At 38.0% G+C, this 26,743-nt stretch overlaps 1 protein-coding gene across 1 annotated transcript in view; it reads left to right on the top strand.

The window, feature by feature from the left end:
* LOC124619592 (cGMP-dependent 3',5'-cyclic phosphodiesterase-like) overlaps window positions 1-26,743 on the top strand; it is a 269,537-nt gene that overhangs the window by 175,734 nt on the left and 67,060 nt on the right. Inside the window, exons 9-12 of the mRNA XM_047146093.1 lie at window positions 19,417-19,545; window positions 19,639-19,774; window positions 19,930-20,047; window positions 26,296-26,465. Coding sequence (XP_047002049.1) covers window positions 19,417-19,545; window positions 19,639-19,774; window positions 19,930-20,047; window positions 26,296-26,465 — 553 coding nt within the window. The remainder of the gene's footprint in view (window positions 1-19,416; window positions 19,546-19,638; window positions 19,775-19,929; window positions 20,048-26,295; window positions 26,466-26,743) is intronic.

Here is a 26,743-nt window from a genome sequence, read left to right as displayed (position 1 = left end):
GAATTACTAGACATGGTAACAAATAATCACTTGCTTTAAATGGGTGGATTGAAAGAAATGTAATAAACCTTACACCAGACAAACTCCTAAACCTTTGCCACATAGGTCATACCCCAGTGGCAAATCTTGGTACAAGGCCAGTCAAATGCAGCTACCAAGTATATCCTGCCCCATCAAGTGGCTGACGTACCTTATCCATTAGAGGTAGAACCATCTGTGAAAACTGCTATAAATCTGTCAAACTAGAGACAATAGCAGAGTTGACTATTCAGAAGCAGAATTTGCTGGTGAGCACTATACACTTAATTCCAATGGCTGCTTCACAACCCATGCTATGTTGATCCTCTACGGGACACCAGCATCTCTGAATTATGTAGATGAGATTTGTCCTCACAACATCAGTCATTCTTTCCAGTAATAGTCCTGGCAGTATGGAAAATCCAGGATGGAATGTAACAATGTTATGAAAAGACTGGTTGCTTCTCACCATATAGCAGAGATGCTGAGTCACAGAAAGGCACAACAAAAAGACTGTCACAAAATGAGCTTTTGGCCAACAAGGCCATCATCAGAAGTAGACAAAAAAAAAAAAAAAACACACACACAAAATGACCACAGTCTCTCATGTGTGGGTGAATTGAGTGTGTTTGCATGAGCGTGGTATGTGTGACAGTCTCTCATGTGTGTGTGTGTGTGTGTGTGTGTGTGTGTGTGTGTGTGTGTGTGTGTGTGTGTGTGTGTGTTGTCCTCCCCTTGCATGCTCCATTTGGCACAACTCTTCACCCCATTTGAGTTGTAGTGCCAGGACAGTGCCATACAGGTGTATGTGTATTTACGTATGTATGAAGGAGGGTTCATCTGATGCCCTCACTGCTGTTTATGTGCCTATCAACAATTCAATGCATCAACTATAAACTGTGTTATCACTTTTACTCCTTCCATTATGTATATTCCTGACGGACTTTCCATTATCATGTGCCAGCACTGATCAAAACCATAAAAGCCTTGGAGGATGAGGAACTGCCCAAAGGAGAATTCCAGTTAATAAACAGAACTTTGTGTAAGAGGAACTATGATCCAGTGAAGCAGAAATGGTTGCTTGTCTTTCTAATTCATATACAGCCAGCTACCCTAAAGTTTTCCATGACACACCACCAGGTCAGCTGGGATTCGTGAAGACTCTAAACACTATCAGATTCAGGTATCACTGGCCAGATCTTTACCAATTGATTAGTCACTATGTGAGCCACTATAAGGAGTGACAGTGATGTGAGCACGTGCCACATTTATCTCCGTGATATCTGATACCAATTCCGCATGCAGCAGCACCATTCCATTGATTTGCACTGAATGTCTTGGGGAGGTTCCCAGACTCAACAAATCAGCAATAATAGTTTACTTTGATTACCTCAGCCACTACTCTTGTCACCAAAACAGTACCAACTGCCAAAGCTTCAGAAATTACAAGGTTTCTTGTAGAAGACATCCATGTGATGATCTCCGATTGTGGCAAAGTTTTTGAGACTGACATGAGATGTAATTTCACATTGCGACATCACCCACAGGCTGACAACTTCCTACTGCCCAGAAATGAATGGTCTCACAGAATGCAGACATGCTCTCAATGTATGTTCATGTCAGACAAAGAGATTGGGATACAATACTGTCCCTTGTGACATTCGAACTCAACATAGCAAAGCAAGACACTACTGGATTCAAAATGTTCTTTCCATTCTGTGGTCGTGATGGTGAAATGGCAAAGACTACACTGTTCCTGTCTCAGCTGGACAATACTCAGGTGTAGATCATGAAACACTTCATCACCAGGTCTGAAGAAGCGAGACAGCTGGCTTGCTGCTGTACCTTGGGTGCCCTGGAAAAAGACCGATAGCACTGTAGCACCAAGCACAGGTCAGTGAGGTACACATCAGCAAACTCGGTATGTATTTTTATGCCTGGACAGGAAGTGGGTATACCTGAAAGTTACTAAAACACCACTTTGAGCTGTACCATATCCTTCATCACTTGGACATTATGACAAAGTTGATGATCCTGACCCTTCATAATGAAGACAAAAACGCAGAAATATCGCCCATGTTCTGGGGATGAAGACCTACTGTAGTCCTGGGGCGCAAATTGACAATGAGAGCTTCTCATTCAGGGAGAAAGATAAACAGGAGGTGCTACCTTCAATGCTCTTCATAATGAAGAGGAATTGATGACATGACCAAAACACAAGGATCTGTCAGGACTGACATACAAAGTGCAGCTGACAAGATCTGTATCATGGAGGGTGCTGTAGTCAGCTGCAGCAAGAACTTCTGAAACAGCAGGTTGCTGTTTCTCCAGGAGAGGGACCAATGTCGGGAGCAGTGTAGTGTGATGTATGGCTGGCGTACTGTGGGTCACTATCTCAGATCTGATCACCTGCAGTTATTTGCCGTTTAGTATTTATTGGTTATGGAAGGTTCTTGAATTTTATTATGTTTGTATATTCTGCAATATTAGATGTCTGTATAAACAGCTGCACTCTCTGCTCTGGAGTTAAGTTCTGTTCTGACGAACATTGATGTTTGCAATAAAACATGCTTTCAGTACTAAGTGTTGTAATTCACTGACAATCCTACTTTCAGATTGGGACCTGATTCTGTTTACAACATAACAATATTATTTATTTCACATATTGTAAAGAAAACAAAACAAAACTACTTTTCTATTCCAGGAAACAAGAAATAGACATAGGAGCATGCCATATATTCTTTACTGAGGGCAGAAAGGTGCCTACAAAACTGAGGTTCGAGATATCTCCACCCATTTATGGATCCATCAGCAGCTATGGGAAAATTTATATGCAGCGCAGCTGCCAGTACCTCATAGTTTTGAAAAGATCAACTTTCTGCTAGTGCCCACAGTTCATGTTGCAAGTGGCTTTTAATCAGTGGCTATGCATTTCATTTTCAAAAACTTTGTTGGCAGATATAAATTTGGAAGCTTCATTGTGTGATTATCTGTTGTGCTGTCTGATATCCAGGATGTTTACTGTTGTTCACTGCAGCGTATGCTGCGTTATGTTCAAGCTGCAGTTGATACAGCTGTAGAAATATTTTGCTTTATCAGTGTTGTGTCTGACCAACCATACATTGCTCCAACATTATACTTGTTTCTGTCGTGCATGTGTAGCCCTTAAAGATATAGCAGCACATCCACTGGCATTTAGGAATAATGCAACTTATGAGGTCTGTTCAAATAATTCTGGGACATTCACAATTTTTGCACCAATGGTGTTTTGGAGCAAAATGCAGTTGGCATCCCTGCACACTCCTGTGTTTAATGTGTAACTGCTGGAAGTTTCATTGTTGTATGTCTGTTGGCTATTGTTCAGTGCTGTATTGAGTGGAATGTTATGTCACACAATTTGCGATTTTTGAGATGGAGAGTAAGAGGAGCAATGCATTTGCATTCAATTTGTGAGACGGTGGGTAAATTATCATCGCTGTTTACGAGAGCCTGAAAACTATATTTTCAGTCAACCAGAAAGTGATGGAGAACATACTGACCATAATTTCCAGTCTGAAAGTTCATGTTACTCATTGTGCTCACTGAAAGAAAATGTTCCTACTTGCTATTTACTCAGCAGCATCAAGAAACTATCACTATAATTATAAATTAAAAGTTTAGAGTTTTAAATGATTGATATATTCAGCAAAAGTTCACATACACAATAAATAATAATATCTCTAATGATGATGATAATATCCCTACGAAAACAGCACTATTAACAGTTCAGAGGTGATTTCTATGGGAATTTGCAAGTAAAAGCGTGTACCGCCCTGACTTGTAATCACCAAAACTTGGCTGCTAGCCACAAAAGTGGAAAATAATCTTATAACTTGTCACGCAGTTTTGTCAACATTACTGGCGGTGTACAAAAAGTTACATCCATGAAATGTAAGCAATCCAGGATGGTGTGCAGTTCTCACTTTCTACTTGCAGCAAAAACACTTTAGGTAGGTGCCCAGCTCTGAAATCATCCAAGGCAAAGTGTGTGCCAGTGTTTGACTGATGTGGACAGATTGCCATCTCAATGCAAAGTATGTCTTCTCACTTCCTCTCAGGCTGTATTTATATATGTGTGCAGCAGACCACCGAAAGGAACATCTGCTATCAAGTGCTCTAGGCACAGGTAGCAGCATCTAAATGGCCACTTTCTTAGACACATATTAATTAATAAATCTCTGTTGTTTAACAATTTATAATCTTCTTAATTTTTGTATGTATGAAGTTAAATTGGCTTTAGTTACTGAAAAAGTCTTAGCTCGATTGCATTTAAACATTGGCGGCTAGATTTTTACAGTGGAACTAGCAGTAGAAAGTGACAGCTCAATTGCCTCTTTAAGATTCCTTGTAATGATTGTTATTTATACTAAAGTCTTGAAACTTGGTTCAACTGTATTACTTCATCATAGTAATCGGGTGCTGTGATTAGAACTTTCTGTAACAAATACAAATGATACTTAATGTTACATGAATAGGGACATTTTTGATCCAAATATAGTGAATAACTTGAAAACTAATAGAGGTAGCATAATGGGGGTCACGTAGTTGATGTTTGTATATCAAACTGCGGCAACATACAAATATTCATCTTTCTGAGTCAAGTATCTAGCACCTCCAGTTTTTTTGTAAAAACACCGATTTTGACCAAAATATTGCTTCAATCAAGTTGTGGTGTGTAACTTTTGATTGTGAAATGCATTTGTACATTATGAACAATTTTTAGCTTTGTAGCTGCATTATTTAGCACCACTTATTTTTATCTTTAGGTAATATATTAACAAAACTTACTCATCTAATCATTCTGAGATTTAACATTAAGATTAATATAGTGAAGCATAGCCTGACAGAGTTTGAAAAAGTTACTTTAATATTTAATTTCATTGTTAGATCATGATGCGACACTTTGTATGCTACCCACTGGCATGTTATGATAACGTGGTACTAGTAGCAGTGAAATGGGATAAGTCCCGGCAAACTTGCTCGCCTCTGTACCTCTCACAATGATACAGTGCTTGTTTTGCCACATAACCCCGTATTTATTTTTGTGAAAAAAATGTGTTTTTGAACACATCTTAGAAACAAGTTATGTTACTGTAGGTGACCCCTTTTAAATAAAATTGATTTTTGCATAATTTTCTTTAATACTACACCCACAAAGGTAACCATACATAGAAGAACATAATATAGTGGATTTTTAAAAATCGTATACATAAATAACATAGAAACATGAACTAAAATTTTCAGTTATTACAAAATTAATTTTGTGATTTAGAATTTTCAGTCTTTACCTGGAAGAGAAAGACACAAAAACCTTTTGTTTTTCAGTACTCACTCATTTAATCACAGCTGTGGGAACTGTTGTGTGTCCTTACAAACCGCTTTCACTAAAATATTTAAGGTAGAGGGTGGGAAGTAACTAAGTATAGCATTGTTAACTATACTCTGTTACAAAAGGGAAAAGGTGAGGAGTCACTGTTGCACGTGTCTTTTCTTGTTTCCTTCTCCAATACAGATTGTAGGCCGCCTTTTATGATGCCTCCACGTCCCTGAGAAAGAGATAACATAGCCCAAGCTTCTGTTCTCATCTTACATCTAAGGGAGAACAAAATACATTTTGTATTCTATTTTCCTTCTATAATTTAAATAAACAATTGAGAAGTTACCAGAAAGAATTTTTCTCTTTAAAATTTTATTGTTTAGAAAACTATTATTAACTTTTTCATAATTATTATTGGCAATATGTTACTTCACAAAATCTTGACATTTTGCTTAATTAATAAGAATTAATGGGCTAGTTTGCAATTTATTTCATTACCTCAGATGTTGCTTTACTTGGAAAATCAAGTAACCTATGTAAGTTCTATCTTCATATGGCTCAATTATTGTACGATTTAATATACTAAGGAAATAATTTGTTTGACAACAGTTACTTTGCTTTGTCACACACATAATCAGAAAGCTGTTTTTATTGTAACATACCAATACTCTACAATCTGCATTTCTTAACACTTTCGTTTACCTATATTGTTGTATGTATATGTCAATATTTATCTATTAAATGACCATCTGCCTTAAGCAAGATTATGCATTTTCAGCCTTTATATGAGACATGACAGAATTACCCACAAATTTTCCACTATTTTACTATATATGTCAGCTTACTGACTTCATTTCTCCTGTTTCTCCCTATTTTCATTTATCCATATTTTTCACTGTTCTATATATTTCGACACTTTTATCTTTGTTGGCCTGCGAACCTCATTATTTACTCACATTCTTGGTGTGATCCTCACACCACTTCCACACATCTTCTTTAATTAATATCAAAATGCTATGGCTTGCCTCTAGTAGCACCATTTTGTTACCCATACCTTCTCCTACCTACAGACAATCTTACTTCCAACTGCAAGTTATTAATTTATGTAAAGTTTCTTGCTGGCCGGTGTGCCTGAGCAGTTCTAGGTGTTTCAGTCTGGAACCGCACAACTGCTATGGTTGCAGGTTTGAATCCTGCCTCGGGCATGGATGTGTGTGATGTCCTTAGGTTAGGTAGGTTTAAGTAGTTCTAAGTTCTAGGGGACTGGTGACCTCAGATGCAAAGTCCCATAGTGCTCAGAGCTCTTTGAATCACTTTTTTGGTAAAGTTTCTTGTTTCAGATTTTTGGGAATTTCAGTTTCAATTACTTCTCTTAATGCAGAGTATCTGCATTTTACTGTCACTAATCCATTTTGTGGATTTTGTTAATTATTTATTTATTTTAGCCATTATTTTTCTATCATTGGTGCTCTAAAGTTACCACTGTTATTTTAACATTTAGAATTTACTACTGCAAAGTACCTCTCGTATTTTCTTGTAAGTCATCATTTTTGGGACCATTCTTACTTAGTAGGAAGACATTGCAAACATAATACATATGTATGACATTTAGGCATATATTCCTTACTTACTAAAGGAAGTACAGAAGAAGAGAGTGAAACTTGAGAGGGAAATAAAGTTTCATCGAGCTGGGACCACACAGTATACCAAACTGTGGATTCGCCAAAGAGTGGTAGACTACCTACAGAATTTAATCACTGAATTTTGAAAGGCTCCAGGTCTACAATGTTTCATAGACCTGTTTCTTTCTTACTTTCCAGGTATTTCAAGCGGTATGCATTCACATCAGGTTACTTATTATCCTGAATGGCCCTTTATAAACATGCATAAAATTGTTTGTTTCCACTGAAATTCTCTTAGATTTTTCTTTAGTTTTGGCTAACACTAGTTCACCAATGTTGAAACCAGTGGGAGATTATTTTGCGTCATGCCTTGTTTTTCTGTCCAAGACTCTTTTATCAGAAATTTGATCTATTGACTGTACTTAGCCTCTATTTCCGCCAGGATATAATTCTCTTCCACATTAGTACCTTGCTTGTTATTCTGGAATTCAGTATGTTTCTGCAACTAGCCCTTATTTCTCATTACTCTAATAGGCAGTTCCCAAGCTTCATTATTACTTACCACATACTTCCCAATGAAGGGCCCTGTAATCACTTGAGAATCAGGTGAAGTTAATACTAAGTGGCTCTGATCAAAGTCAATCTTTCCCTGATATTTCGTTAAAAGACCTGTGCCAGTTAATATTTCAATACTTAAACTGAGCATGATTAAGCAAGGATAATCTATTATTAGGTTACCTGTATCAATTGGAATCAAAGCTTTGTGCTGTACTGGTGTAGAAACTTTTCCAGTTGCATCTTAATTCACTTACTTTCATGCAGTTAGCTCATTCTTGTTAGGAATAGAATAAAAGAATGCTTGGGACAAAGCACTTGCATCGCTGCCACTATCAAGAAGACAACACTCTGTTACTCCTGAGATGTTAGTTTATACAATATGGTGAGTTATTCTATTCTAAACAGGTTTTTCATAATTGTCTCCTGATAAATCCTTTTCACTCTGTTTCCAGGTAAAGTAATTTTGTTCAGTTGCAAGTACATTTACACTCAGATTCATGGGGTCATCAATCTCTACCTTCTCAACTGCCTTTGCCAACCTTTCCACTAATTTTAAATCAAAGCACTTGACGACTTCCTCTACTTTCATTTGCTGCACATCAGCTACACTACTCTCTATGTCTGAGCAACTGTGTCCCTGCTCATGCTATCTATAACAGGCCTTCTGCTTTTACAGTTTGTGTCAAGTCATACAGCTGACAGGTTTCTAGACCTCATTATCATTGCAACCCCCTTCATCCAACAATGCCTCCTCTTCAGAACCATGCAGAACTGACCCTGCTTCCTGTACCAAAACTGTAGCCTTCAGATTGCCATTTTTGTTGAAGATGTAAGCCTTTACTTCATCTTTGTCCTTATCTGAGTCAAACCCATTAATTTGTTCCTCTCTATTATCTGTAGCATTTTCTTTTTCCTTCTTGTCCCATTTTTCTAATGTATCCAGAATGCTGCCAACTATATAATAATAGTAGTTTAGCAGATCACTGGTACTGTCTCTTCCTATTTCATCATCTCAGCTATCAGTTTGCGTGTACTGACTGATTATAGTCTGTGTTTTTGTTACTGGCTGTGTTACTGCTTCCACCTGGGGAGTGTATGTTTCCTCACGGATGGGGCTTAGTTTCTGACAACTAGCCTATTGTGATTATTCGATCAAAAAGCAGGTAGGGTAGCATTGTGCTCTTCTTTGTGTCTCAGCAGTACATTATTTACATTTCTGCCTTTATTGTAATAATTAATGCGAAAGCAGTGACTGTCTGTCTCTTCTTCCTCTACCATGGCATTGAGCACTGTATTTAGATCTTGTATTCTCAACCTTCATACTTCCGACATTCACATTCCCACAGTCATTATTCTGGTTGTTTTTTACATGATTGTTAGAAGACCTATTATTATTTTGCATCTGCTTCTCAAAAGCAGCTACTCTTTCCACTCACTCCAGATACTCAATGAACCTATCCACATTCTCTCTTGGTGCAGAAATGATTGTTTTCTGCCAATGCCAAGGCAGCTTACCTTCTAGTCTCATGATAATCACTTCCAGTTTCATCTTTTCTGTCAGATGTGACAGCCGTGAAAACCACCTTCTAGAAAACTCTTTAACTGATTCACGACCAAGAATAAACTTTTTATCACTCCAAAACTCTCTCAAAACATCTTTTTGTTTGTTATGTGACCAGTACTCATTAAGAAATCCAGTTTTAAATTCAGAAAGAGGTCTGCATCTAACCATTTCGTCACCTGACCGTTGCAAAGCATCACCTGACAAATGGCTTCTTATGAAATAAAATTTTTCACATTCTAACACTGCATTTGGCAAAACATCCTCAAAATCATTCCAGAACTCTAATGGGTGAATTTGTTTGTCTGGATCAAAACCTAAAAATTTACAACATCCAATGAAAGTGGCATCAACTGAAGTATTGCAAGAGCTACCAGAGGTTACTCTATTTTCTGTGTTAGTAATACTAGTATTTAGTTCTTATTCCTATAGTTGCACTGCTTCCACTCTTTCAGAAAACTTTTTATCAACATCTTCATTACATCTTCATATGAGTTAACACAAACAGATTTTGCTTTCTTAATATCCTTTTGGCAAGCATTTACTTTGGTAGTTACTTCTGCAGATTGATTAGAGCAATGTTTGGATTTGTTGCCTATTCTTTCTGACAACCTCCTCCCTTCCATAAAATCATTTGCGTCTTTGAAATCTTTCTGAACTTCACCAATTTCGCTTTGGAAAAACTATGCAATTTAGTTAGCAGTTGCCCTACTTTGACTTGGCAGATGTTGGGAGTTAGAAGCAATTTTATAATGTAAGCTATTCAGTTTTTAAGTCATTTCATCCTTTAGTTCGTTACTATTATCCTTTAGTTCTTCAATACTAGATTTAATCTTCCTGTTTAATTCTTTGTTACTAGACTCAATCTCACTACTTAACTGTTTACTATTGGACTCCATCTTAGTATTCAGTTCTTTATGATGTTATTCAAGTTTAGAAAACAGTAATTGCATCCAGTTTGGTGCCTCTGCCTTAGTGCTTGGCTTTCATCTGGTTCTAAAGGAGTTTCTTGCATTCCCTGACTTGGCTGAATTTCAGAAATATTGACGTCGGTTTTGTTATCTGATAACTTTATTATTTCTACTTTTTCTTTTTTGACCTGAACTTCAGTTACCTCATCATCAGAATTTTGCCGTAACATTGAAATTTACCTCCACTTCTAATTTCTACAAATCACATATAGATTTTGAAATTATTCCTTTGTTGGAACCATAGTTAATTTCAATTTCTAATTCTGAGACTTCATTGTCAAAGACTGGTTTCATCTTAACTGGCACACATTATCCTTATCATTATATTCCATTTTTAATAGCCTGTTAGATGCAATTAACAAATACTTCAAATATTCTTGACTTAATTGCTTGATCTCAATGAGTGATACTGACATGGTGTACCAGCACATGAGATGAGATGTGTCCCAACATATTGCAAGCAGCAACAGCTGTGGCTCTGAGGATGGCAGCAGGTATCACCTACTCCAGTAGCTCTGGGAGGGAGGGGCTGGGCAATGAGCATGCACAGTAGATTGCAGGTAGCTTGCAAGTCCATGCAGCTCCTTGATGATGCACCATCATCAAACTTCAGTGTCGGTAGTAGCCTCAATGTAGTGTCATTGTCTTATATTCTTCTGTCATGTTCTGGGTTACTGGGGCTAACATTTACAATTTAGCTTCCACACTCATAAGGAAATTTTAACACTATTCTCACACTAGTTTTGGCATATTTTACTATGGTATCCTGTTTGTGCCTACTGAGTTCTCTTTGTTGTATCGATCACTTTCACTTTTCAGTTTCCCACCCAATGTACCGTACGAGGGGCAGCGGGTAATTATTGTCGCTGTTTACAAGAGCCTGAGAACCATTTCTGGGTCCGGTAGAAAGCAATGGTGAACATACTGGCCATAATTTCCACTCTGCATGTCCACACTACTGATTGTACTCACTGCAAGAAAATGTTCCTACTTGCTACTTAATCAGCAGGATCAGGAAACTTTCACTATAAATAAGAGTTTAGAGTTTTGACTGATTGAGATATTCAGTAAAAGTTCACATACACAATATGTAGTAATATCTCTAATGATAATAATAATATCCATATTGGAAACAGCACCATTAACAGTTCATAGGCAACCTCTGTGCGAATTTCCAAGTAAAAAGCTGTACTGCCCTGACTTGGAATAAACAAAATAATCTCACCACTTGCCACGTGGTTTTGTCAACATTACTGGCAATACACAAACAGTTACTTCCATGAAATGAAATGTGAGCAATCCTCAAGAGTCCATTTCCTACTTTTACCAAAAACTCTTTAAGTACGTGCGCAGTTCTGACATCATCTGAGGTACAGTGGATTCCGGCGTTTGACTGACACAAACAAATTGGTATCTCAATGAAAAGTGTTTCTTCCCACTACCTTTCGGGCTGTATTTATATATGGGTGCAGCAGACCACCGAAAGGAACATGTGCTAACAACTGCTCTAGGCACAGCTAGCAGCATCCAAATGGGCCCATTTCTCAAACATGTATTAATTAATAATTCTGTTGTTTAACAATTTATAATCTTCTTAATTTTTGTATGAGTTGAGTTAAGTGGGCTTCAGTTGCTGAAAAAGCTTTAGCTCGATCGCATTTAAACGTTGCTGGCTAGAATTTGTAGAATGGAGCTGACAGTAGAAAATGACCTCTGAACTGTCTCATTAAGATTCCGTACAATGATTGTTACTTATACTAAAGTCTTGAAACATAGTACAGCTGTATTATTTCATCATTGTAATCGAGTGCTGTAATTAGAACTTTCGATAACAAAAACAAATGATACTTAATGTGATGTTAATAGGGATTTTTTCATTCCGACATGGAAGTTCTGACTGTAGAGAAGCACTATCACACCCACTTGTTCAGAGAGGTGATAGAAATACAAAAACATGGGAATAGCTTCAACAAGAAAGAAGAATGCCTTAAGGTAAATGGATCCTGTCTTTCCGTGCTGCATGAACAACCATTGCAGGTAGCAAGAGAAGAAACGTACCGGATATGACCGCAGAGAAGCCCTTGGATGTTGGCGTGCCAGGTACATATAGTCTGCGGCAGTGAGCTCGGCTCCAGTTCACCACCAGCAATGGAGGGTGAAGCTTTGACAATGCCACTCACTCGTGCTGGCGAAATGTCAGTAAAATCATCAGACAAATGTCGTCCAAAGAACCAGAGACAGAAGCCAATAGGCAGTTTGTCAACTTGAAAACTAATAGAGGTAGCGTAATGGAGTCACATAGTTAATATTTTTATATCAAAGTGACACAACATATGAATTTTCATCTTTCTGAATTAAATATTTAGGGCCTTCAATTTTTCATAAAGTTTGCAATGTTCATCCCACAGCTCATGAGTCAAGGCGAGAAAGATCTTTGCTTCGCAATCTGTGAAGAGCTTTTGGCTCATGCAAATGAGAACGAGATGTTACTTAAGAGAATCATAACTGAGAGTGAGATATAGGTCTATGGTTATGATGTTGAGACCGAGCTTCAATCTTCACAATGGGTTGTGAAAGGTTCTCCAAGACCAAAGCCTCATCAAGTCAGGTCAAAGTCATGCTGATAGTTTTCTTTGACTTTGAAGGATTGGTTCATCATGAATTTGTGCCACAGGGACAAACTGTTCATCAATGATACTACCGGAAAGTGTTGCGAAGCCTGCGAGAAAATGGGACAAATTGTTCATCAATGATACTACCGGGACATGTTGTGAAGCCTGTGAGAAAATGTGAGGAGGAAATGGCTTGAAATGTAGCGAGACAATTTATGGCTCTTGCATCACAATAACGCACCCGTACATTCATCCCTGTTGGTGCATGTATATTGCACAAAAAACGAAATCACTTGTGCTGCCTCATCCTTCATACTCTCCAGACATTGCCCATGTGGACTTTTTTTAATTTCCAAAATTGAAAACCCCATTGAAATGATGAAGATTTGCAACAATAGATGAGATGAAGAAAAATTCGCAGACGGTGCTTTCCACAATCCTGTAAGAGGTGTACCCAGACTGCTTCCGGAAGTGGAAGCGACGTTCGGAGCAGTGTATCAATCGTGGAGGGGAGTATTTCAAAAGCGACAGAGCACAATAAGTCAGGAGTAAGCATAGAAAAATTTTGTGAACAAAGTTCTGGAATTTTTTGAAAGAACTCGTGTATCATTAAGAAATATAACATTTGATGTGGATTGACAACATTTTTTAAAAGAAATTCTGTGTTAATGGCATATGCCTTAAGTGGGGATTTACTTCCTATTCTGCCTGAAAGATATTTGTAAGTATGTAGCAGCAGTTGTTGCTAGTTTTATTTTATGACAGTTGTAACACTTTGCTGTTGAAAAGATAGTAAATATTGAGATGGATGACTTCTGTTTTGTCATTTTGTGTGTTATTTATTATTATAAGTAATGTCAAATGTTCTCATCTGAATTGTTATTTTGTATTGTACTATATTTATAAATGTTATATGCTGATAAATTGCTACTCACCATATAATGGAGATGCTGAGTCGCCGGTAGGCACAAGCTTTTGACCAAAATGGCCATCATCAGAATTAGACAACTCTCACACACATGAGTGTGATTATTTCTGTGTGAGCTGCGTTTGAATTTTCATTTGAATGAATGAATGAATGCATGCATGCACGCATGCATGCGTGCGCCTGTGTGTGTGTGTGTGTGTGTGTGTGTGGGGGGGGGGGGGGGGGGGGGTCTAGTTCTAATGAAAGCCTTTTTGGCCGTGTGTGTGTGTGTGTGTGTGTGTGTGTGTGTGTGTGTGTGTGTGTGTGTGTGTGTGTGTGTGTGTGTGTGTGTGGGCGGGCACGCACGCGTGCATGCTTGCATGCGTGTGTTGTCTAGTTCTAATGAAAGGCTTTTTGGCCAAAAGCTTACTTGTTTGACGGTTGTTTTGTTACACCTGCCGGCAACTCAGCATCTCCACTATATGGCGAGGAGCAGTCTATTCTTTTTATAACATTGTCATTATTCCATCCTGGATTTTCCATTGTTTGTGTTATGCACTGTTGTGTGACATCATTATTTGGTAACATATTCACTTTTGTAGTGCTGCTGTCCTAAATTGCATATACAATTACAGAATGCTGATAATCATTACTTTGGGACCATCTAATCACAACTGAATAAAACACAATTTTTGTGCCATGCACATTTCACCTTTATTCATTTCAAGGCATCTTCTGTGCCCTGGAATATGTACATTTTTTTGTTTATACTATTTAGTTTACAATGAGGATGTTGTTTATAAGCTATGTTTACGACATCCTAAAAGTAAAGTAAATAGTATAAACAAAAAATATGTACATATTCCAGATTACTGAAAAGCCTTGCAAAGAACAAAGGTGAAACACAAAGGGCACAAAAATTGTGTTTTATTCAGTTTTTTTAGATGGTCTGAGAGTAATAATTATTATCAACATACTATATTTATTATTTAGTACCGGTATTTGGCCATTAACTACTGCACGGGTATAATAATGGTGTTTCTAACTAGTGTAATTTTCTAAATAAGTTAGAACTGTAGATGCCCACTCACGGAAAATAGGAGGAGCATTGAATTGTCAATAAGTAGTTACGAAGTGGCATGTCTGGAAGCATGTCATTTCCAAGCTATAGGAATTAATTTGTAAAGTAAGATAAGAGAACGACTTGTATGAATATCAAGAGCTCAGATGGAAACCCAGTTCTAAGCAAAGAAGGGAAAGCAGAAAGGTGGAAGGAGTATATAGAGGGTCTATACAAGGGCGATGTACTTGAGGACAATATTATGGAAATGGAAGAGGATGTAGATGAAGATGAAATTGGAGATACGATACTGCGTGAAGAGTTTGACAGAGCACTGAAAGACCTGAGTCGAAACAAGGCCTCCGGAGTAGACAATATTCCATTGGAACTACTGACGGCCGTGGGAGAGCCAGTCCTGACAAAACTCTACCATCTGGTGAGCAAGATGTATGAAACAGGCGAAATACCCTCAGACTTCAAGAAGAATATAATAATTCCAATCCCAAAGAAAGCAGGTGTTGACAGATGTGAAAATTACCGAACTATCAGCTTAATAAGTCACAGCTGCAAAATACTAACACGAATTCTTTACAGACGAATGGAAAAACTAGTAGAAGCCAACCTCGGGGAAGATCAGTTTGGATTCCGTAGAAACACTGGAACACGTGAGGCAATACTGACCTTACGACTTATCTTAGAAGAAAGATTAAGGAAAGGCAAACCTACGTTTCTAGCATTTGTAGACTTAGAGAAAGCTTTTGACAATGTTGACTGGAATACTCTCTTTCAAATTCTAAAGGTGGCAGGGGTAAAATACAGGGAGCGAAAGGCTATTTACAATTTGTACAGAAACCAGATGGCAGTTATAAGAGTCGAGGGACATGAAAGGGAAGCAGTGGTTGGGAAGGGAGTAAGACAGGGTTGTAGCCTCTCCCCGATGTTGTTCAATCTGTATATTGAGCAAGCAGTAAAGGAAACAAAAGAAAAATTCGGAGTAGGTATTAAAATTCATGGAGAAGAAATAAAAACTTTGAGGTTCGCCGATGACATTGTAATTCTGTCAGGGACAGCAAAGGACTTGGAAGAGCAGTTGAATGGAATGGACAGTGTCTTGAAAGGAGGATATAAGATGAACATCAACAAAAGCAAAACAAGGATAATGGAATGTAGTCTAATTAAGTCGGGTGATGCTGAGGGAATTAGATTAGGAAATGAGGCACTTAAAGTAGTAAAGGAGTTTTGCTATTTGGGGAGCAAAATAACTGATGATGGTCGAAGTAGAGAGGATATAAAATGTAGGCTGGCAATGGCAAGGAAAGCGTTTCTGAAGAAGAGAAATTTGTTAACATCCAGTATAGATTTAAGTGTCAGGAAGTCATTTCTGAAAGTATTCATATGGAGTGTAGCCATGTATGGAAGTGAAACATGGACGATAAATAGATAAATAGTTTGGACAAGAAGAGAATAGAAGCTTTCGAAATGTGGTGCTACAGAAGAATGCTGAAGATTAGATGGTTAGATCACATAACTAATGAGGAAGTATTGATTAGGATTGGGGAGAAGAGAAGTTTGTGGCACAACTTGACCAGAAGAAGGGATCGGTTGGTAGGACATGTTCTGAGGCATCAAGGGATCACCAATTTAGTATTGAAGGGCGGCGTGGAGGGTAAAAATCGTAGAGGGAGACCAAGAGATGAATACACTAAGCAGATTCAGAAGGATGTAGGTTGCAGTAGGTACTGGGAGATGAAAAAGCTTGCACAGGATAGAGTAGCATGGAGAGCTGCATCAAACCAGTCTCAGGACTGAAGACCACAACAACAACATATTTTATTCTTATGAAAGGGCTGTGTGAAAGAGGAAAAAATCAACAATAATTTGAAGAACTTTTCGTTGTTAGAAAGAATGTGCTAATTATTACTTTTGTAAATAACTAATTAATGTAGCAAAAGTTACAGTGCTAAAGATTAACCACAATGGCAGTTAGCTTTTTAGCTGTTTGATAACAGGATCAGAGTTAATTACCATGCCTCTTTCACCCAGTGGATGGAGGATAGCGGACTGCATTAATTTATGTCTTCATTCTCATAACATGTGAGTGGTATATTTTGAGCCATAATATTCTATTTAAGCAACTAAACTCTTATTTCGTTAATAGTGCAGCATCTGCTTGGTTGCCTCTTACTTTTGGGTGAAAGATTGAAGGGAGTTGAACGGAGTAAATCAGCTAATTTATTGAACTAGCCAGTGTCATCTATGAGCTTTTGAGAAGAAAATGTATAAAAAGGAGTTGTAAACCTTCTCAGTAGGTGTAATTTTTTGAAATACATTCAGTTCGTCTGGAGGAAAACATCGACAGAAAATTAATTTAATTAGTTGAGTTGAAGAGTTCACAGGGCTAAATGAAAACTTTGTGTTAATATTTCATTTTTACTTAAAAATATTATAAAAATAAAGAGCACTTGATTATGTGCATCCTTTATTTTCTCATCGGGTGATAAAATATGGAGTTATTTTTTTGTACCTGGATTCATAGAAATGGGACATAATACTTTTTAGCCATTGTATCCTGCAGGCACAGTTTCCTTCACTCACCTAGTTTAGCAGGAAATATGAGTGACAACATGAACCTTTTTAAGCTTTAGATGTAAGGTCTCTGCATAGCTCCATTTTTCCTAGTAGTTTATTGTATTCATCATTGTCATCATCATCAGACATTTGAGATCCTCTGATGGATATAGACCAACTAATTTGTTGTGTTATGGTTTTCACCTTTACCTTCCACCTTTTGCTCGTGTATGTTTTGTGATGTCACATCCCCATCCTCCATGAGCTCTGAATCTCCGTTTTCTCTTGGAATACAACAAAGAATGTTCTTGGTCCATCTACCATCCAACCAGACCAAGTCTTGCCCACTTCCATTTCATTTTCATTAAAATTGTAGTTACATTCCCACTGCAGAATGTTCCCTAATCTATTTGCTTGTTCTCCTTTCTCTCTTGTGATGAGGAATAACAAGATGAAAGGACAGTAGAAATAATGGTAATACAAATGTAGAAATGGCTTCTCTAGGGTATTCATGTGGCATTGTATTTCACACATATTGTTATGCCTGTAGTTCTCAATATTTCCATAGTGTTTTACTTTTCTTTATCTCTCTGTCTCCCCTTCTTCTTCTTCTTCTTCTTCTTCTTCTTCTTCCTCCAAACAGGCAGTGGTAGATTAGGAGTATTTGTAAACGTTTACCTTCATATGTGATGTGTTTTTAATGGATACTAATAAAAACAGATTTTGCTTGTGATATTTTCATATTACAGTGCTGCAGCAGATTATTTACTCCTGGGCTGTTTGTTGTGGTACATTTTCAAACATAGAGAAAATGTTAAGAAAAGACAGGGTTGAAAAAAATGGCATATGTGCACTAAAATGTCATCTGTTGGGTTCTGTAACATCTCCTCCTAGTCAGTAGTTTGTTTTATTTTTAATTGTGTATTTATGCCTTTATCTTGAATCATATATCAAAGTTTTTAAATTGCAGACTACATCACCTATTTAATGGGCAACAGAATGTTGCAAAATATTTATTTTTACTTTGGTCCTCTGTGGATAGTGTTCTGGGAATATAAATGTCTGTTTTGATTAATAAAACACAGAAGACACATAAGTAGAATTTCATTTGCCTTGTTAGTATTTATTCAGGTTAGAGCGCAGAGTTCTTGCTTCAAGTGTGCAACTCCTTATACACTTCTTCATGAAATTATTCAAAGTAATGACACCATGTTATTTAATTCTAAGTACATCACATGTAAGGGCAAATATCATGTAACAGCAGAGCTTGCGGGAAAAATGTCTGTTCCTTTCTGCTGATAAACATGCACTAATTTCTCTGGTTTTGTCTCTGTCTTCATAAAGAGGGAGACAAAAGAACACACATCATAGGTTATATCACCTATTTAATATTATGTATCGATGTGAATCTTGGAGACACAAAATAAAATGGAGACACTACAGTTGACGGCCTATTATAAAGTGTAGTGAGAATCAGGTGATTGTGTGCTGTTGGACCAACAATGAAGTGATGTACTGATAAATTTAAATACCATCTTTTTGTTTCAAATCAAATGAAAAAGTGCAATGGGAGTCCATCACTAGCACTGCCATAAACTGCCACCATAGTTCACCTCTGCTAAATAATATACAAATATGTTTCTCAAAATTCCTGCAGCATTTGAACATGCTGTGAGTATGTTGGCACATAAACTGTTCTGGCATACTTACATTGCTGTGTCAGTCTACTAGAGCCAAAGTATTTTTGTTGTTTGTTCCTCTCAATCAGTGGTGGTCCCTGCTGCCTACTATAGGACCATTCATGGTGAATAGTATGTTGTAGGACTTTTAAAAATATTGTCATACAATTCTGACATAAAATATTTGGTAAGTAATTATTATTATATGCCTTTACTTGCAGTTGCTCTGCTTTATAAATTTTATAAAAGTAACAATATTATGAAATTATTGTGGAACTGCTGGACAGTTAGAAAATTTTGCTGATAACAGAGATACAAAAAGGGGAGGAGTAAGGAAAAATGTTGGCTACCCCTGCTCTACATCATACTTGCTGCATCTTGTCTGGTCACTTTTCTCATTAGCTGAATTGTATCTTATGAGGTCATATATAAAGCCATGCATCTGTTTCCCATTATGAAAATAGTCTGTTGTTTTTATGTAATTTTTCTTTTCTCGTGCTTCAGATTTATTCTCCTCGTGAAGAAAGGATATCGGGACACACCATATCACAACTGGATGCATGCATTCTCTGTGGCCCATTTTGCCTTCCTTTTGGTTAAAAATCTTGACCTAATAAATAAATCGTATATAACGTAAGTTCTTATATTTGTATGATTTCCTGAAATAGTGAAGAATCTTAGACTTTGTCATTACATGTGTAATTATTTCATTTCCTCAACATTTAGGGCATTGGAAGGACTAGCGTTCATTATATCATGCTTGTGTCACGATTTAGACCATCGCGGAACAAACAATTCCTTTCAGACAGAATCTGGAACAGTCTTAGCAAGTCTGTACAGTTCTGAAGGATCTGTTATGGAGGTGAGAATTAAGAGTTTCATCCACTGGACTTAACATGTAGTGTATGTCACAGTGATGCTAAATTGAAAACTATTACCTTTTTCCTTAAAGTACTCATTTGGTGACTTAGTTTTATTATTTTCATTAATTTTGTCTCCCTGCTGCCTTTTGTTTAGAGACACCATCTGGCACAGACTCTGTGCATACTAAATACAGATGACTGTAACGTACTAGATGGCCTTGACAGAAATGAATACACTACGTGTTTGGACATTATACGGGACATAATATTAGGTAAGACATATAAGAAGACATCATGTGTATTTATATCACCTGCTTTAAAAAAGAGAAAGTTGAGATTGAAAAGAAAGTAAAAGTTTCAAGATACGAAAAAAAGAGCCCTATTAGCCTTTAGCAAACATACAATAGGATGAGTTTAAATTCTCAGAAGTCACAGTTAATGTCAATTTTCAAAGGCAGAGGTTAATGTGGTGCCGGAGAAGTAACTAAATGTTTTGAAACTCTGTCAGTATGTTTGTGGTCTTTATTTTCAATGTATTAGGTTGGTGCATAAGTTCATAGCATTTTTTCTTTGCTTGTTGCTATTGTTATTTCTGTGGGTTTATTTATTGATTGTCGTTTTGTATTTGTAGGTTACTGGTGCTGTTTAAGTTTACGTATTGTCATTTTTTATCTGGAGATAGTGAGTGGAGCTGTGGGTACTAGAAAATTGAGTAGAAATGGAGAAGTTGGAACATTTCCGACATATTCTTCTGTTTGAGTTCAGTAGAGGGGTGGCAGCAATGGAGGCAACCAGAAACATTTGTGCCATGTATGGGGATAATTCCATTGGACAGAGCATGGCAAGAAAATGGTTTTCTCGTTTTAAGGAGCATCAGTTTGACATCAGTGACTCTTCACATCCAGGAAGACCTTCGGGGGGTGAATGAAGATATTTGAACACATTAATGCAGAATGATACTGTGCTTGATAACTGGCAACTGTAATAAACTATGTTCATTCCACCATTGCGTGACATTTGTATGCAGGGGGAAGATTCACAAATCGGGTGTGTGGGTACCGTGTGCTCTAAACTAAAATCACAAAAATTAGCGGGTAGCCATATCTGCACCACTGCTTGCTTGTCATCAAATGGTTCATGAGCAGCACCGAACATTCTTATCCTGTATCATTACTGGTGACAAGAAATGGTGTCTGTCTGCTAACTTAAGGAAAAGAAAGGGATGATTGAGTCCAGGCAAAGCAGCAACTTCCCATACAAAGACTTGCACGCATCTGCAAAAGATAATGTTACGCATCTGATGGAACAGCAACAGTGTGGTATACCACAAATTGCTTCTCTGAGTCGTAACCATCACTGCTGACATTTATTGTCAACAACTGAGACATCTTGCAGATGCAGTCCGAGAAGAATGACCAGGAAGACTGCGTGAAGTAATGCCGCTCCCCAATAATGCCCGCACACATTCTGCTAGGCTGACAGAAGACATTATACAGGAGTTGGGCTGAGAAGACATTCTGCACTCACCTCATTCACCTGATCTAGTGCCCTCAGATGTTCACATTTTACTCTGTCTACTGAACAACCTTCAGTGGACTTCCTTTCTGGACGAAAATGTGCTCCAAACATGGCTTGACGAGTTCTTCACCTGAAAATCACATTGTTTCTACACTTGAGGAATCAAAGAGTTACCCCAGCATTGGCAGACTGTTGTAAATAGTGAAGGAGAATATGTTATTGATGACTAAAGTCTCTGTTGATGTGTATCTGTTGGGTTTATTAAACTTGTGGAAAAACACTACAAACTTAAGCACCATCCTAATAAGTAATATTTTTATATAATTAATTATTCACTACAATGAAGCACAGTGACATATTCTCGTTATCCTTTAATGTATAGTAATATCATTTACATCAAATTCAAATATATAAATTGTGTTCAGTTTTTAAAAAGATACCGAGGTATAGAAATACAAGTAATGTAACCCACAGTTGAACTAGTCCATATGCTGAACTAGCACCTTTTCTTTATAGTATGTATGCATGTGCAGACCATGTGCTAAGCAACCTTTTTGGAACACATATACAGTTCGTATATGAATTGCTTTAGTAATGTGATTCTTCAGCTTTTTTAGAATATGCAGTTTTTCATAAGCACAATTTGTTTGAAACACCGCCACGAGAAGAAATTTAGAGTGATAAGCAATAGTCATTTGGATAAAATTTTGGTATCATCATCATCACTGTTGAATCTGGGAAGTTTTAAGCTGCATCCTTAATAAAACTAGCAGTGACATCAGGCTCCATCAATGCAATAAATGGTTAACAGAGTTTTAGATTATGTACCGTTTTACAGAGCCTTCATGTGGTCTTGGCTCGATTATTGGTGCACAATGTATGGATCTGCAAGACCCTCTCGTTTACAGATGTTAGACATGGTGTGATATGAGGGGCGTAGGCTTTCCACTGGGGCAAGAGCTTAGACATTACACTGGGGCCTTTTAAACTGGCGCCATATTGAGCCTCTGTGCCGAGAATGCTGAGCCACCACTTCACATCAGGCAGTGACTCCTCATGATGCGACAGGAATATAAAACACTGTCCATGCCCTACATGCCAGCATACCATACCATTGCTGGGCCTCCAATAGAAAGGCTTTCCCATAATTACCAATGAGCAATGAGGTGCTATAGGATTTGGGCAAATTATCACCTTTTGGAGATGGGTGTGGCTGGTTGAAAGTTTTATGTAAAGGCTGGAGCAGGTCTCCACCTTCACTCCTACAGAGGCCCAGTATTATTTGACACTTGGCGAATTATAAGAAAGTTTTCACACCAGATATTATATTTCAATCTCAGTTTAACACTTTAGATATGCATCACAGTTTTAAAATTGTTTACACTGATGGCTCCAAATAAATGGACTCCCTATGCTGTTAAGTGGCGTTCCCCAACCTAGCTGAGCTGCCTAGGGGGCCTTCAGGGAACGCAGATGTGCTATTCTCCTGCTGGATGTCATTTTGTCGGTGAATCAGAGAAAAATGCTGTTGTGGGAAGTAGAATGGCTGGCAGTGACAGTAAGCTGCAGTTGGTGGAGCCAACTATACTGCCACGCCATTCCTCGCGCCAGTCGCTCTGGCAGCATGAAATGGTCCTGACCCGCCTCTGAATTGAGCACTATCTCCCTCACACATCACACATGGCTTCCTGCCACGCCAAGCAAGACGGAACACCCCCCACCCCCAGTCTGTGATGCTTGTGGTGTGTAAAGCACTGAATGCCTCCTCCCCCCCGCCCCCTCAACCTCCAGTGCACACGCACACACTGTTTTATCTGTTAAATTATTGTTATTATTCAATCTTTTGTTTCAGTGCCACCCTTTTTTATTATCATATTCTCTTACACTTTCTTTCAATACCTGTACCATCTTTCCACATCTTTCCACTTGAGTGAACAGGTTACAAGAACACAAATTTGTGCTTCCTTATTCTTTCAAATTCCATCCTTGTTTGCAGGAGTACCCTTATCCTCACAAACACCACTGGTGTCTAGTACAGCTATCATGAGCAATCATCTGGGCTGAGGAGAGTGATTGCAGGAAGCACAGGAAAGGGAAAAATGATGGATGTGTGCATAGTGCAAGGAAGAGGAAGAGGAGGAGGAGAAAATCGGAAAAAGAAGAAGGAGCAGAGGGAAAAGAAGATGAAATAAAATCTAATTCAAAGTAAATAAGGGAGGACAGGAAGATTTGGAAGATATGAAATCAGCTAAGGAAGGGATAGAATAGGCACAGAAAAGAATGGAGGAGCAGGGACTGGAGAGCTGTAAGGGGACAGAGGCAGGAGGTGGTCAGGTACGAGCGGGCTTGCACTTGCAGGAAAATAAAATGTGCTGGAGGGACAACCACCATTTTCAAGTGATGTGGAAAGGAGAGGGTATAATTAATTATGTAGCAATGGAAATCACATTTGTCGTGCTATGCAGCATGTGAGCACCCCCTTGCGAAACCTAATCAAGCAGCTGCTTTCATGTTTTATGAGCCCATTTTACTCTCAGAACTACACTGTAATGGTGGATAGTGGTCTAGTCTGTGTGTCTCTAATTCACTATCTTCCGAAACTCCTAAATATCCATGTTAGTCCAGAGATGAGACTGAATGTATAACCAAAAAAATGGTTTCTCCAACAAACATGTTTTTAATGAAAACTATTTGCCAAATTTACGAAATATGCTACATGTCACATTTGAAAGCCCACTGCATTACTCACACGTAACTCAGCAGAAACTGGCAGTTTATTTACAAAACTACACTTATAACACACTGTATTTTGTACTAATTTCTTTCTTTTGGGAAATAATCACCCAACTGCTTTTTGTTTGTGGTTTTCATTCAGTTTTGTCTGACAAGGATTCTCATTTTCTGCAGTCAAAATATTGGTGTAGTCAAATAAATATTGTCCTCTGTACTCTAATAACAGATAAACATGTTTCAGAGCCTCAGTCTTCTCAATAAAATGTGAGTTACGTGTATGATAATATATTCTGTGCAAAAGTATTTGACGTAATTATAACAGAAGACTTCATGTTTCATTTTTTACTTTTTTAAAAAATTGCCGAACTGTGTGCGGAAATCCACAAACTGGATAATGCACACCTAGATTGTAAGGACCAAAAGTCAAAGGAGAATTGTATCATTTAAAGATGTGTCATTTGTGACACCTGAATATTGCAGGCAGATGCGGAATATAGTGTGATTGCAATCTGTTGCAGACATTTGTATTGTGAACATGGCGGCGCATGGCACATCAGAAGTTAACCAGCTTTGAATGCGGGATGGTAATTTCTGCAAGACGCATGGATCGTAACGTATCTGTGATTACATAAGAACTCAGGTTGCCGAACCAAAATGTCTAATATGGACCTTCACTGTTGCAGAGACACAGGATGACCCCAAGTGTCGCATAAAGGGATGATGGCACATTGCCTCCACATAGCTATATGAGGTGAAGTACCAGGAGTAGAAGTATGAACCCAGAATTCAGTTGCAACAGTTACACGTCTGTTGTTTGAAACTGATGAACGATATTTTATTCAAAATAATCTTAATCGATTTTTATACATTCCTCTTGCCTCTCTGGCAGGATATGAATGCCACAGCAAAAAAAAAAAATTTCTTCTTTTTAAGTGAACCAATCAGTGAGCTATATTCATACATTTTCATGTGAATTGAAGTGTTGTTCAGTGAGAGTGTGTCCCAGTGATGCAAATAGATGATAATCAGATGGAACCAAATCTGGAGAATAAGCCACATGCCCTAGTATTTCCCAAATGCATGCCTCGATTGTTTCCCTGATCCATTTTGCTGTCTGTGATGGAGTAGTATCATGGAGCAATATGACTTTGCGTTGCCTTTTTTCCATATTCTGGTCTTTTTCACGTAATGCTCAATTTAAATTGATCATTTGCTGTTGGTAGCGATCAGTGTTAACGGTTCCACCAGGTTTTAGCAGCTCATAATAGATGACACCCTTCTGATCTGACCAAACACAGAGCATTCTCTTCTTTACAAAGTGATTTGGTCTTGCAGTGGATGTCGTGGTTTTCCTGGATTCACCCATGATTTACCATGCTTAGGATTCTCAAAATATATCCATTTTCCATCACCTGTCACTGTTCAATGGAGAAATGACTTTCTTTTGTACCAGTCGAGCAGCATTTCACAAGTGGTCTTTCAATTTGCTTGCTGTCTTTCATTCAGTTGATACAGAACCCATTTTCCCACTTTCTGCACCTTTCCAATAGCTTTCAACCGAAGAGAAATGGCTTTCTGTGTCACATTCAATTGTTTTGCAAGTTCCTGTTGAGTTTGAGTATCACCCACATCCAATATGGCCTGCAATTCGTTGTCCTCGAACTTTTTCGGTGGTTTCCTGTCCTCATCATTACTTTTGTCAAAATCACCACTTTTCAATTTTTGAACCACTGGAAATACTGTGTTTTCCCAAGAGCATGTTTGCCGAAAGCTTCAACACACATTTGATGCGATTCTGCAACAGTTTTCTTCAAATGATAACAGGAAACCATTGCTCCGCAAAATGTATTTCACAGGCACGAAACTCAACATATTACGGGTTTGAAACAGACACTGATAGACAGAACTTGGGTTACTGAGTGTTGACATTCATCATCAGCCGTTACAGGAAGCAGATGGCGCTGGGGCCACGGTCTCACAGGCCCTACACTGACTGCTAGCACCATCTATATGGAAATTCCAGTTTCACACTTCTACACATGGTAGGGACCTGCTGCCGGTCAGATTGCTGGTGATTTGAATGTAGTGACAGGGAACCATTTCTGCCAGGACTGTATGGTGATAAATGCACTGTATATGCTCCAGTAGCTGATGACTGACTCTTTTCCAGTGCTTTCCCATGAGACATTTGGCCACTTAGTGTATATTAATCCAAAGTTTGGAATTAGCACCACAAACTCAACTTCTTATTACATGTTCTTTATTTCAGCCACAGATTTGGCTCATCACTTGAGAGTATTGAAGGAGCAAAGAGTAATGGTGTCCAATGGGTTTGACAAATCAAATGACAGACATCGGAAACTGCTGTTATTTTTGCTGATGACAGCTGCAGACCTGAGTGATCAAACTAAGGACTGGCAGGTCTCCAGACAGATAGCTGTGAGTATATGGCAGTAGGTGAAGTATTGGTTAATTAAAAATTTATGCTTATTGCCGTCATTATAGATGTAATTCATGATGAACATTAACCAGTACACAATTATAAATTGCTCAGACACAAGCAGCACACCTTCTCTCATTCTGTATTATCAAGTAGCGCCTTTATGAGAAGAGACAGCAGAAATCATCTTTCACATTGAAAATGATACTGAAGTGTGCCCTTTGCGTATTAGAATGGATCTCCTAGAAACGACCTGTTAATACTTTCAGAAACCAGA

This window comes from Schistocerca americana, chromosome 6 (assembly GCF_021461395.2).
Source record: "Schistocerca americana isolate TAMUIC-IGC-003095 chromosome 6, iqSchAmer2.1, whole genome shotgun sequence".
In the NCBI taxonomy this organism is placed as follows: Eukaryota; Metazoa; Arthropoda; class Insecta; order Orthoptera; family Acrididae; genus Schistocerca; species Schistocerca americana.
Note: the sequence above shows the minus strand (reverse complement) of the source record. Positions and strands in the feature narration are given on the sequence as shown.